Source organism: Mastigoproctus giganteus, chromosome 6 (assembly GCF_048544385.1).
Source record: "Mastigoproctus giganteus isolate SK-2022 chromosome 6, ASM4854438v1, whole genome shotgun sequence".
Taxonomy (NCBI): Eukaryota; Metazoa; Arthropoda; class Arachnida; order Uropygi; family Thelyphonidae; genus Mastigoproctus; species Mastigoproctus giganteus.
In genome coordinates this window covers 192,509,428-192,524,365 of record NC_143580.1, presented here as the reverse complement: position 1 = coordinate 192,524,365, position 14,938 = coordinate 192,509,428, and the positions used below count along the sequence as shown (strand labels likewise).

At 38.7% G+C, this 14,938-nt stretch overlaps 1 protein-coding gene across 1 annotated transcript in view; it reads right to left on the bottom strand.

The window, feature by feature from the left end:
• Positions 1-14,938, bottom strand: part of LOC150084837 (1-phosphatidylinositol 4,5-bisphosphate phosphodiesterase-like) — a 314,913-nt gene that overhangs the window by 74,492 nt on the left and 225,483 nt on the right. The window contains exons 18-22 of the mRNA XM_090376641.1: positions 10,629-10,748; positions 10,249-10,333; positions 9,292-9,364; positions 6,813-6,916; positions 1,889-2,156 (exon numbers count right to left, since the gene is read on the bottom strand). Coding sequence (XP_090232767.1) covers positions 1,889-2,156; positions 6,813-6,916; positions 9,292-9,364; positions 10,249-10,333; positions 10,629-10,748 — 650 coding nt within the window. The remainder of the gene's footprint in view (positions 1-1,888; positions 2,157-6,812; positions 6,917-9,291; positions 9,365-10,248; positions 10,334-10,628; positions 10,749-14,938) is intronic.

Sequence of the window (14,938 nt, the reverse complement as noted above, 5' to 3'; positions counted from 1 at the left end):
GGGGTTACGATGATATATATTCCTCCTATCGATGTGGCTTACAGAATATTCTGTCATGTTTTGTACACGAAGCTTCAACTAAAAGGTCTCCAGAACGCACAATTTTCCGATTTTGGGGCTCTGCCAACTCTTCTAGCACTTTCTGGATGACATTTTCCCTACTTCCTGCTTTCCCTTGGAAGAGGAAAAGCGGTGTCAGTGATGGCAGTATATCTTCCTTTCTAGGTCTTTTTCTACAGGTACAGTCAGCATGATCGATTAGGTAGGGGCCCTCGTTGAAGCCCCAGAAGAAGAAAAGGGATTTCAATTAATCATAAAAGTAAAAGAAAATTTTATGCCATAAGTACCTCGCCCACCAAGAAGCCCTACGAGGGACGCTTACTCGCGAACTAGCAGGTACTACTTACGCAAATGGGACACAAAGTTCGCTTAGAGAATCATACCCGCATTTTCAATAAGTCTTGTCTTGCCCTGTCCCAGGACAATAGGGAAGGAGATCTATTGGAATGCTGTTGACCCTAGTCGAAGCAGGGGCCAAAGTGAAGCACTAGAGCTGGATGGTAGATCCTAGTAATGCTAATCTAGAACGCAAGCAGCATCATTGGGGGGTCCCCTCACAACGTACAGGTGTCCATGTCGGGGATAATTTGTTAGATTTGTGGTGCATGAAGTCTTCATGTAATAAGTTTGGCGAGCATGACTATGTTTTTCTTTATGGCGGCTTATTTCGAGAAAGTTATTTTTAGAGTTGAATGAAGGATAGTTTTGGAGATGGTATGCAGATTTATCAGGCGAACCTCAAATTTGGTATTCAATTCCAAGGATGCTAAAGAATGTATGCGGTCCAGAAGACCGAATACATACTTTCATATCCATATTAATTAAATACATACTTTCATATCCATGTTAATTTCTGAGGCATTGAGGGCAATCAGATGAATGCATTGTTGAGTATACCAGTTGTAAGATTTTAATTTGATAAAATATTTAATTCCTGTAGACGCCAGAGATCTACTAAGCTCTCTGAATTGTTGTTTAAACATTAAATGAAGTTGTGTGTCGTCAATGGTTAGACTGATTTCGTTTTTTCCTGTTCCTTTTGAGAAAGTCTTCTGTGCTGATTTTAAGTCCCAGAAATAAAGTCGTTGTTTTTGAGAAGATGCAAGTTATCTTCTGGTTTCTTTGGTTCAGTGAATATCTTCAGATTGTAAGGGGTCGATTCGGGATTATTTGCAAGATGCAGGAGCAAATTCATCACAAAGAAGATGGTAGATGCAATGTTTCTGGGATATTCTTTGTGAGTTACACAATTCCAGTAATTCTGCAGTATTTTTCAGCAATAATTAAAAAGGGGAAGTAATTGGGGCATGATTAGTTGATTTTATATCAACTAATCATGCCCCAATTACTTCACTTTTTTAATTATAATAATGAGTCGGATATAAAATGAGTCGCGCTGCATTGGTAATGGTTCCTTAAATCCTGAACAGCATTTACAGGTGGCTTGTGATAGCTGACCTGCCTGAGATGACTGAATTTAGATTCTGAGGTCCTTGTCCAAACTAGTCTATGATTTCAGATTGGACTGAATCGGTCTCTCGTCAAGTCTGTTCCTTGTCAATCGAATGGCGTCTAATTGACAAGGACCAACCAGTCATAACCAATTGCAAAAATATTTCTCGAGGATAACCAGACTTTTAAAAGCTAACAAAAATATTTACGTTAGACATTTATCAATAATATTTATTTATATAATTATATTTTGTATTAATAAATTTTATTAATCCCGTGCCAAGAGAAAATCATGAAACGGAACCGTGGGAAAGTTCTGTTCGTTAACATGGTAATACGACACTATATCAAAACTACTCTAAATTAAGTTCCTTACCTTCCTAAAGACGAATGGTTCTTCGTTGTACACTGGGTTCAAGCCATTCGATGGAACCATGCGCGTTCTAAACTCCTTTCGGATAGTGTCCGTTGGTAGACCATACATGTCAACTTCCACATACGTTCCTATTTTTTTGTCTGACAAAAACTGACCGGAAATAACCCTGACTGAGCACTGAGCTGCGATAACTCCATCCACCGGCGATTCGGCAAATGGATCGAAAGTCTTGTCAGAGCGCCGCATAAAGTCTGGTTTTAAAAGATATCTATAAAAAAAGAAAAAATAATAATCCACACACACATGCACTTAAAACGAGAGAAAGGAAAATTTTATTGCAAATACAATAAAATTATTAAAAAAGTTATTACCTAATAATGTTTGAATGAATGGATTTACTTTTGGAATCACTTCTCAGTCACAGAATACTTATTCTCCATCGGCAGCAACATACCCTATCCTGCGACATTACTGCTGGAGTACCGCAGGGGGGTGTCCTGTCTGGTGTCCTGTTCACAGCCATCATCGTGCCCATTATTGCCTCAACGAATGGTCTCCTATGCTATGCCTTCAAACTGCTGACTCCAATTAACCCTGGCGACAACCCCGCCCAGCTCAGCAACAGGATCAATTCCCAACTTAAGGATCTAGAATTGTACCTGGCAAACTTCAATCTAAAAATCAACCCTCTGAAGTCTGCTCAGGTTATATTCTCCCTTAAATCCATGCCGACAGTACTCAACGTTTCACTCGCAGGGGTACGAATACCAAACGTACCCTCGCACACAGACCTTGGCGTTCTGTTCGACCAAAAGATGTCCTTTGTCAACCAGATCGACAAACTCAGTACCAGATTTTCTCGTCTACGGTGGATCTCAAAGCAGCAGCTGCTACACGTCCGACATCCTGCCACTGTTAAAAGGTTCATCACCTCCACCGTTTACCCTGCCATTCTCTATGGTGCAGAAATATGGGCCTCTGCTGCACATACAAACCTTAAGCGGGTGTACACTGCTGAATACTGGCTACTGAAATGGGCGAATAACAAGCTTCGGCTACCTCCCGCTACCACAACTACCATGATGGCACAAGCACTCGACATCCCGAGGTTGAAGTTCCTGATCGTTGAAAAGAGGCTGGTCTTCACAGCCAAACTCATCTCAGGCCAAATATGATCTCCAAATATTTGGAATGCTTGCTCTTGGATTCCACAGCCAAGCCTAAGGTCGGTACCAGCACTTGTGGCTCACCACAACAGGCTTGTACTCACCGAAAGATTTCTGCCCAAGCAGATGCTCGCTGCCCTCAACCGTGTGGACGCCGACATCGACACCATAATAAGTAAAAAGGCCAGACACAACTTTATCAAAGCTCTTGAAACCTGAATCACTGCCAAGTTGTATTTGTTTTTCTTTATTTGTGTTCAGCTCCTTGTTTTTATGATGTCTTTGTATTTCTTTTTGCATTTGTAATCTGTATTTTGTAGCCTTTTGTATGTGTTCGCTATATTTTGTAGCCATTTGAATTTGTACTTATGTTATCTATATGTGAACCCCTGGCGCTCGTCGCCGTGATGGGATATTGTGCTGTAATTCTACTTCACAATAAAGATTTATTTATTTTAACAGAATCCATTTTATAAGCTTCCCTAACAATAGGAAATTCAACAAATCTACTGGTCGGCTGGAAGGGATTTCAGGAATACGCAGGGACATACAATATTTTATATGTACGACGAAAGAACTGCCATTTGGTGGAGCCGTATACGAAACGTAGGATGGCGCCACTTTTAGCTAACTGTCCAGGCAAACCAGATCGGCCCTTACTCATTAAATATTACTTTACTATTTCGTAGTTCAGTGCAGAACAGCTGTGCAAGCAAGTTACAGATTTCAAGTATGGGTATTAGATTAGCAATTACTTTCACATCAGCTTAAATCAGCCACAGAGTTATCTGTTCACAAAGTTCGTTTTTTTTTTGTTTATTAAGACGTTCTTGAAGTACAATAAGGAGAGTAAAATCAGGGTTACTTCATCTTAAGCGATCCTCAACGGTTGCAAGATTTTTAAGACGGAGAATGGGTGCACTAAATGTAAGACAGTTGGATTTGTAGGCTTAGTAAAGATATGAAGTGAAGGCTCGTGTTGCTGGACGCTGAGCATGACCTAAACTTGGACTGCCTTTTTGGCTACGGTCTAACTTCAGAGCTCAATATGTTCGTAGATTTCTCGTCTCTTCTGTTTTCTATTGGCTTCATCGCAAAGCTTGCGTGGATTGATCTTCCGCAGGCCACTATATCTGGAGGGTTCAGTGAGGAAAAAAGTCTCAGACAGACCAGCCTTTCTGTTTAATGTGATTCAGAGACAACCATTGATCGGGGGTTAATTCCTCTGTAAATGGTGGCTGATAGCAAACTTAATTCAAATCAGGAACTGACTAAGTGGGGGAAATGTTTAGGTTCTTCTCGACTAGAAACTGAGTCCACTTCGCTATTCTCACATTTAAGGTACAAATGTGAGATGGTAGTTGGGAGTTTGTCAAGTGATCCAGTTAAAAGCCATCTCATTATTTAGTGTGAATGACCTTTATTATGAACTAATGGTAGAACAGAAACTTAGTACATAATACCCGTCGTAGTAGGGTGCTAGGCGCTTACAGTAGTAGATATATAAAAGAGCACACAGTTATCTTAATTATAATATAGGTACATTTATAAAATCGAATATCATTAAGAGAAATTTTAATATACACAGACTGTTGTACAATGTTCTTTGAAAGCTGATTATACCTTATAGATGTGTTCAATAAATTTTAGTTGAATATACTGAAAATAATTACACAACTGTTGCTACTGACGCCCTTATCTCTGCAAGATACATTTGTAGATGAAAGACGTGATACATAGTCTGATGGTCTCCGGTCAACTAACGTACAGTAGCTGAGTTTTCGATTTCCAGCATGTTGCAGGAAGAGCAATTTAGAGTCGAATCTGATTCCCACAACGCGGCAACACATTCTGGATGTCGATACCTTCGACTGGGAACAAAAATAGTAGGGGACTTTTTCCATGAAAATAAGATACGCTTTGATTTTTTTGGGTTGAAAGGCGACAGACAATTCACGAAATCTGACAGCTATTGGTTAACGTTGTTCTGAACTTGATGAGAATTGTCCGGTGGGAAGATTAAAATGATCTGGACATTAGCGGCATAAGTAACGGAGTTAAAAAGTCTGTTGGGAATGGGATCTGGACAGCCACGCACAGAACCAGCGAGAAGTGTCCCATAAGGGAGGAAGGGGTATATCTCTTCGGTGGTGTAAAAATGATATACATTATGTTATGTTATTCATTAATTCACGCGACATCTTTCTCTCCCCCACCCTATATCAAGAAAACGCCAAAGGCAGGCATGCTGTTTTATGCCATGCATAAGAATATTATTGCTTTAGTGGTGCTCTATCTGACTAACATGGTCTGGAGGCGGGGTACAGTACTTGAATTCCGTGTAGGCTTGGAGTTAAAAAAAATATATATATGACAAGAAATAATCTTAATCCTACCTTAATCCTCCTAACAAAGAGTGGGTCATAAACATCCTGTTCACCTAAATTGACTGCGCGAGTAGCACAGTGGTATCGTCACCGTCCTCCCACACCGGGTGGAAAAGGCCCGGATTCGAATCCCGTCGATGACACGAGGAACTTTAGGGCTTTTTCACTCCGTGGCTGAGTTAGTCGGTCTCAGGCGTAGACAGAAAGGTTCCCCCCCCCCCCCAGAAACTGGGGTTTTTCGTCCAGCAAAATAGACAAATCGATTAATAGACAAACACGATCTTTGATAATAAGTTCCTCAGTGCCGCCAGATGGTAAGTTTATTTTACTGTTCCTGTTCTTGAAATCCTCTTGCTAAAATAACCAACAGCTTTATAACGACAGTATTATAATTTTAAAAAGATAGTAAGAGCTTAGGAAGCGATGTGGATAACAGTATTCCCCTCTAAACTGAACACGATCTTGATTTGAAATAGACGAATAATCAGCCGCTCCTGTAATGATAAATCTGAAAAATTAAAAGATGATTTCTTTTAAGCCATTCATATGTTTTGCTGTTTCAGACTGACGAAACCAATTGCGAAGCGTATCAATACAGATTGAGGGAAGATGATCGCATAAAATTATTCTGAGGTTTCATGAAGAACACAAGAGTCAATAATCAGAATGCATTCGGAAAAATCATTTCGAAGGTATTCAATAACGGAATCTCCCTGCGTAAAGAATTCATTCTTTCCCAAAAAATAAAAATAAGGAAGAAAAAGAAAAAAGCAAGTTATTTTTCTGTAGTTCTTGGCTGCATTGCTAGAATGTACACGTACCAATACGTTTGCCCGCTTTTTGCATGAAAAACACTCACTCAAATGATTACAAAACATCTTTCTTTGGACATCCACACTATATGCAATTCCGGCAAATAAGACGTGGATCATTATAGAGGGAGGAGAGGCTCGTGCCAATAATGTTCGATTGTACACCGAGATCCTGGAAGTCTCCATTTTCAAACTACGAGCAATTCCTAACAGTTGCCGAGTAAGTCCTGGCATATCAGGAAAACAGAATACACATTCAACCCTCCTTTTCGGAAATATTCCACACCCGAGGGATTTATTGCTTTCATTAATTCACTAGACGAACTCCTTCCTTTTGCTTTCGATGTACACCAATTCAACCAGAATTGTCTTTAATGATCGATTTATCTATCTGAATAGGGCTTGCTACATTCTGTCAAGCTTTCATAGAAACTTTGTTTTTAATGATTTATTACGAAAATCATTTAGAATTATAGGGTTAAGTGAAACTTAGTTGTTTGTTCGAAGATAAGGGATTTTTATTATCATTATTTTTTTTTTTTTTTCAAGGAACACTCACCCACATCCACCGTTGTATTCGAATTTTCCTTGATTCAGCTGCATGGGTAGATCAGAAGTCTGGAAATTTAGCGCCACCATTTGACAACCAGCATTCCAGAAAATCTAGAATAACAGGAGTGCAGTACTTTTAGATGTTACCAAGACTTTCCCCAAAATAAAAACAAATCATTATAATAATTATTCACAGTTATATCTGGACATAACCATGCTTGCGAAATGATAGAAAACAAAATGCCCGAATCCATAAACACGCTCACTACCAAATAATAATGAAAATCTGCATGCAGTGTACGGTTAGATACCAAAAAGCTTCATTATAGAATAAAATGAATATTTATTACTGAATGAACAGAAAATGAAAGTTTCTGAAAGGAAATACCCATAATGCAATAACTTCCCTATTAAGATATGAAAAAATGTATTTGCTTTGTTTCTGATACGTTTAACAATTCGAAATGTACGGTATATGCTGTATATTCTCGGGGTATTCAATAACCCGAAGGAAAAATGGAGAGGATGCGTGTGAAAAAAAAAAGTGACGGTGATTGCAATATAAAAAATATCAATTTATAAGATTTCAGTGACAAGCCCATACATTGAGTGTTTTTAAAATGTGTCATCAAGCTTTGGCAGAGTGTTTTATTCAGTTCATATTGAACTAAGTCTGGAAAACATCCCTTCCGAGCCCATTTTCATTTTTTTTTTTCATAGAGTGAAGGTAGGGACGCCTCTCAAGTTAAATTTCTTATAAAATCAATTAATGCATACCGTAAGTTACCAACGAGAACTTTCCTTATCGCCTATACCAGGGCAAGTGTTTGAAATGGCTTCCTCGAGCAGCAAGCTGCAAACACATGCCCCACAGCGTCTTCTCACAGATTGCCACACAAACCTGGGAAAATTCCCGCAGTGTTCTGAATTCTATAACAACCAACCACGATCCATTTTTGGAGAACTTGTGCTTTACGACCCGGACACCTTAAGATCCTTGACATATCCCCATAAGAAAAAAAAATACAGTAGATTTTAATCAAAAGAGCACGCAGTTGGTTCACTTCTATCAACCAATAACCAGTCAGGATACTTATCGAGAAATTCTCGAGCAGTGAGGGCCCTATAAAAACATTAGACGGCACGTTTCCGATGAAAACTCTTCCAGAAATGCCTGTAATTTTGGCCAATGAACGTAGATAACAGGAATACATGGGTCAATTAGGTAGCCACTGATGACGCCAGTACAAATGTTCCAATGAAAACTGTTGCTGACGCCCACACTGAGTGATAACAAGAGTATTTTTCCGTGCTTCTTGGTGATCGTTGCGAAAATTCATAATGGCATCTCTCATGAAAAGTAGACACTGGAGAAAACTATCCTGTGAGAGGGTCAGCAGCAGAGTTTCTGCTCACGAAGAATTTTCCATGCAATGAAATGGGCAACACAGTATTGGTGCTACGTTTCTTGCGCTAGTCCAGGATCCTCCTCGATCGTGTCGTCATCCATTTCTTCATCTAAAGCAGGTATTCGGACAATTCTGATTACTCCCCAGTCTGGGGTAATAGGCGAAAGGAAATCCCGTCTCTCTCGACGACGTCGATGTTTAGCTGCAAGAGTATGCTTGGCTGGAAATCATCACTGTGGAGAAGTTTCCCGGTATAGAATCTGAGTTTCACAGCAGTTCCCACTCATCTATAAATAACAAGAGGGATTCACTGATAATTTCAGGACAACTAATCAATAGAACAATCGACGACTCCCTTAAGAACAGTACCCTCACCCAAAAGGAGTAGATGGACTCGTTCCAAAATTTGCATGCGCAACGTGTAAGTGATTCAAATTTACATATCGTCATTACTTGTTGATAAGCATACTCACTTTCACTCTATGATAAAAAGAAAAGAGGCTATAACTCGGAAGGGCAGCATTTTCGGACCCCAGTCCATATGAACGACTTTCTTTCATATTTAGTAGGACACGCTTACCAAGCCTGATGAGATTTCCAAAAACACTTCGTATATATGAATGTCAAATACATAAAGAAATTTTGAAAAAAAAAATCCACTGCGGTAAGTTCGCGCAAAGACGCAAGAAGCTTAAATCACGTGTATTTATATTTAGAATTAATAATTTTAAACATTATCAGTTAGTCAGGCTTCCTGAAGTTCAAGCCTATAGTCGAAACATGATGGTAAAACACTGTGATTAATACACATGCCCTTTTTTAAGATGACACAATTTTATTCGCCATTTAAGTTAAGAATTAAGCTTTTTTTTTTTTAAAGTGAGATCCTCACTTAAAAATTTTACTACACAAGAAATAAAATTTCTAATACGAAAGTGCGAAGCGAGGATACCCTCATATATAAAGCTTTTCAGCGAACTACAATTCCAAAAATACTACTTTAATAACAATAAAATGCCCTCCCCCTCCGCAGTTCCTCTTTTCTAATGGCAAAGTTGTAGAATAAAAATACATTACCTGAGGCATGTAATTGCTGGAATCTGCCCTGGTTCCTTTGGGATAGATTCTGCTCAGCTGTCTCTTATTATAACTTTGCTACAGTAAAGGAAAGCAGCTTTGTACATGCAGTCACCGTATACCACTTACACACATTGGCATCGTCCGACAGCGCATGCCGATGTGCGCAACTGGTTCATTTATTTTTATTTAAATTAGTTCGAGGTATACACCTCAAGCGCCTATTACTTTCAGTAAGTCCACCATCCTACCAAATGTAACGACTCCACTTCAATAGTCGTTGCACGCAATGGATGAAAATTTAAATTTCGCTCTTTTAGAAAGGTTCGTTTTTTTCGAATTGAACAAATAGAAATCCGTAAATTGTATTTCCCATGCACAATACGCTTTTCCAAAACCTTATACCGCCTATGGCCCCCCAGGACAAAGTTTTATCCGGAAGGAGAAGGAATTCTGTAAATCACTGTCATTCAAATTACAAATCCTAAAAGCCCAAATATATAGTAGCATTGCTTCGCACAATATCAATTAGCTTTAACGATATTCAGATATCTGCATACACTCCAACGATTCAATAGACAGCTGCAAGTGCTTCCAGATCATTTGTAGAAGTTTTATTATTTAAACTTCTTTTCTTTTATTAAAATTTATAATTAAATATAAACTATAAATTATATTTTATTAAGCTTAAATGCTGCAGTTTGGTATTACGAATGATATTTGGTACAAAGATCCAAACGAGCCCTGAATGTAATTTTAAAATATACAGACTACACTTTGTCGTCCACAGCAACGATGGACGATGTAAGAGATCTTGATTGAGAATAATCTCGATTGATTAAGCACCTGAGAGCAGTAAAGCAGCTCACATGACCAAAACGTATTTACATAAGAGAAGAAAGTTATAATTTCAGTATCAGTGAACAGGAGTAAACATTTTCATCAGGCAAAGGATACTTGACGAATTCAATTGCTTGCGATTTCAGGTAGCCAAGGGCACTGGTTTCTGCGAATGACGACATGTTATAAAAGGTGTTCCTCTCTAAAGAAAAATAGATAAAACTTCGATAACAATTTATTTTATTCACGATATACTTTATTCTAATATAAATACCATATTTTAATAATTTCATGATTGAATAATTTTATTTTACGTATATTTTTCATTTCCTTCATCTTGTTACGAGCAACATGTACCTAGTTTCATACTGATAACATAAAATGGATTTTTTTGGTTAAGCTCAGTCTAAAAATAAATAAATAAATAACCAGCAAAATTCTTTTACGTTTACAGCAATACGACTGCGTGGAAATTTAGAATTGTGACAAATATCTACCTTCCGCCACGTCGAATCCCTGAAACTTCACAGGCTCGCAGTAGTTGACCATAGCAGACAAGTAGGGATGGACGTGGATCGTTGCTCCAGTGTAATGATAGTTGGCCATCGCAATCTGCTCTTCCGTCTGCAGTTCCTGGAAAAAAAAAAAAAAAAAAAAAAAAAAAACATCATTCAGCACATTAAGGTGGGAAGGCTAAAGACATACAGTATGTTGTGATTTCTTGGAGTTAGTCATATGAGAGGAGGGAAGTCGCTCGATCGATCATAACCTGGTCTTTGCATGCATTGTAAGATTGTGATATTAATAACAACACCGATCTATTCTTTCAAAATAGGTGATATTGCGATTACATTTATGGAATTTGAAATATTAATTTATGGATTATAATTATGCGAATTTCAACAATATCAAATATAACTTTGCGTTTATGAGACTGAAAATTCCTAAGGCGTACTGGAATTCTAAAGGGAATACGGCTAAAATTGGTGATCGGAAACTCATTTTGGAGTATTTTGTGTTGTACGCGTGATCGCTAATGATACCTGGTATCACGATTTCAAATCTGAAAGACATTTTTGCTTCGAATATTGGATGATTAGATGGTTTTTTGGGAAGATAAAGTTAACCACACGTTCCTTTCTAGATTGGCTCTTTTGGGAACTGATTTTCTCATATTCGTCCAATCCTCTGTGGACTAGCACCATGGAAAATACAGTACTGCAAATAAGACTGGGTTTGATTTTAAATAAATAATCAGTACTCTTCCCAACATCACGTGAATCCAGAAGCAGAACCAATATCCAACAAATCACATGCTATTTCGCTAATGTACTGATTACAACTCTCAAATTGGTGAACGACCTGAAATCATGACTTTAATACATTTGTAAATAGTCACGTAAACTACGTAACTTGTGTTAAAAGAAGAAAAACTAATAAAAGTAAATGCACAGCTGCGTCTAATTTATTCAAAAACGATTCTAAACTAGTGTTAAACCCTTTTTTAAACTATTCCATTACTTGCACGAGTTATCCAATGCTTTGAACAAAAGTCTTAATCTTTCTCTTTAAATGAAGCCCATGGTTCAAGAGAGAACTGAAGTGAAGCGGTCACTTCTCTTTCTCTCTTTCGCAATATTACTCCGAAATCTGCCATTATTTGTGCTTTTCTTAGGCTTAATTCTGGTCGTGAGAACTTGCCATATGGTTATCGCAGAGATGTGCTCTTATTTCGGATTTTGCACGCTCAGGCCTTCCAACTTTTCCATCCTTTTTACGATTTTTTGTCCAGCTGTCCTTTTTTAAGTTTGCGTTCTTTAAATTTTTTTAAATATTGGATTGCTCAAAGTTTTATTTATCGTTATGGACTTCAAAAACCGCCATTAGCTGATTTTGCTCTAGTTTAGCGCTGAAAATATCAAGTACTCGGTATACGATTTCAGAAAGTAGCACTCTCAGGAGGTTTTGTGCGATTCGTTCACTCGTAAATGATTAATTATCCTAATTTGATATTTAGCACCCTTATAAATTGTTCATTCAATTTAAAATTAAGAAACCATACTTTATTTTTGTGCCTCTGAAATGTTAAAGATGTTTTTTTTATGAAAATCCCAAGCACGAGAGGTTAGAACCTAGTACTTGGTACTGTGCATGGGTTGAAGGTTAAGAGAAAACAAAAGAAGATACTCGTTGACATTGACTTCAATTTCTGTAGATTACAATTTTCAGGAAATGCTTTTGAAGGAAGGTTGTTCCAGAAAACGGAAGTTGAAAGAATAAATGAAGAAGAAGAAAAGTTAGTTCTGTGAGTTTGAAGTTGGACAATAAAAGTTTGCTTAACTGATAGCGGCATATGTTCGGACCGGTTTAACAGAAAGAAAGAAAGAGGAATTATAAAAGCCAATTCAAAAGAACAGTGGCATTGGAAGTATCTCTAGAAAAGGTAAGAAGCAGAAACAGAACGTCTATGAAACGGCGATGGGAATAGGGATCGGCAAAAGTTGCAGCCAATAGCTTTGGCAAAGAGACCAGAATGCTCGACTAACCTTTAGACAAGAAGCAAGCTTTCTACTCTTAGCTTCTTCAAATCAGACTATAATTGATTGGACTGATTAATAAGTGCTTTATAATTGTTGCGACCTTTGGTGTAGGCAAAAAACGAACTGAAGATTTGGAAACAAGACAATTACGATATGCAACATTCTTCTCTTGAACAGCCTTAAGTACGTTTATTGGAAAATTATGGTTTAGGTAAAGGACGAGATTTTAAGGTGGAGTGTGGAATAAAGGATTTTATCCCTACAAGAATAATTTCAGTAATAATTTCACTGACACGATCTGAGCAAATGTTGTTATCAGAAGTTTTGAAACAATAATCCGACCATGGGAAAGAAAAATCTTGCAGATCATCCCATTTTGCATTCTTGTATTGCCAAACACTAATTTGAGAATGATCACGAGAGAAAGGCTCCATTGGAGAAGAGACCATCGCTAAATTGTGATCCGAGATGCCTAGAGAACCATTCATCTCGACCACACAGGTTGCTCGTCAGAAAAAGATCAAGGGCACTGGCTGTGCGGTTAGGATTGTCTGTTATTCTCGTAGGTAAATGAACAGGCTGAGTGAAGTCATTGGTAACTGTAAATGTCTCAGCATCTCGAACAGGTCGGTCAGTGTGACTAGAAAATGGAAGCCAGCTGGAGTTGTTATTGTTGCTGTTGGGTTTTAGGAGCATCGGCTACTGATGCCATGTTGTTCCCTGTATATTGTCTGTAAATTACGTATGTGCTGTGGTTGATTTTCTGTCTGCTGGACAAAAACCAAAGTTCCCCGAATAAAAACCATGCTGCCTGAGACTGACTAACTCGGCCACATTGTGAAGAAGACACATAAAAATCACGTAGGCGATGGGATTCGAACTCAGGTCTTTTTCACCCGGTGTGGGGAGAACGGTGATCCTTCCAACTTTGCCACCAGCGTTAAAATCACCAAGGAAAATTACCTCACTGTTAGGGAAGTCAAAGGGTTCCAAGAGATTAGTGGAACTGTGAGAACGATAACGGCAACGGATGAATTTGACAGCATGGGGTAAGAAGATTTTAAGCCTGAGAAGATCGAAAAGGAGATCTTAAATTACTAAGCTTCTGACATGGAATATCAGAGCGGACACGTGCACAAATATCACCTTTGAAGCGAAAGGAATCATACAGTGAATAATTAGGCAACTGAGGTGAGCATACTTTTTCTAACAGAATCCCAATTATCTGTTGAATCAACCGATAATTGGGATTCTGTTCGAAAAAGTATGTGGGGGCTTGGCAGATTGTAAGTGGAAATCGACACTGCTGAGATTGGACTGAGAACACTTATATTTGTGAAATGAACGAGAAAGTGTTTGGGATGGTTAGATCTTTTCGCAGATAAGTTTGTTCTATTAGTTTGACAATTCATGGTGTATCTCAGTAGTAAGAAAAGGTGGGGAGGGCATGCTGTTTGAAGTATAGTGTATAGTGTGTTCGTGTCTAACGGCACCAGGGGTTTCCCCCATCTCCGCGTTGCTTTCATTGTGGGTGTAACAGTTCACTGTAAAGACCAGAGATTTAAAAGTGTATGGATATTGTATGAGTCTAGTGTTGTGTATCGTTGTTCCTCTGGCCATTTAGCCGCTAGACCCCTGCTGGGGCCCAACGTTGTCCACACTATGCCTCGTGGAGGCAGACCAGGTACACTAGTATTGAAATATTTACTCTGGCAGGTCCTGCCACCTAATTTCCTGAGATTTCAGTGGCTAGGACCTTAAAAAAAAAAAAAAAAAATATATATATATATATATATATATAAAAAAACGAAATTTTCGCTCAGTGGGGGTTAAGAAAATTGTGTAGAAAGGCCAAATGAGTTCAGTGTGAACGCAATTAAATTTAGTCATTATTAAATTTTAAGTTATGTGGGGTATACACTTGCATATTAGGTAGAGGTGGGGGAGACAGAAGGCTGGGGGGGGGAAAAGACAGAAATATGGGGACGATAGAGAAGGCGACCCCAGATAATCGGCGGGGCAGGCCCATGCCCCACCAGGCGAAGAGGGGAGCGGCAAGGAGGTGAGGGGATGGAAGATACCATCCCCTCCCCCCTGCCGGGGGAGAGAGGAAAAGATAGGACCATGCAAGGGAGCATGGTTTGAGAGCCAAGATGGCGAGCAGCAAGCTGCAGTTGGTCTTCAGTGGCATTGGTGTTCCCATTTGGGAAATCACTCATGGGACAAGGTCCGGTCCAGTTAAGTCAAGTCAAGTCAGCTCTTGTCCT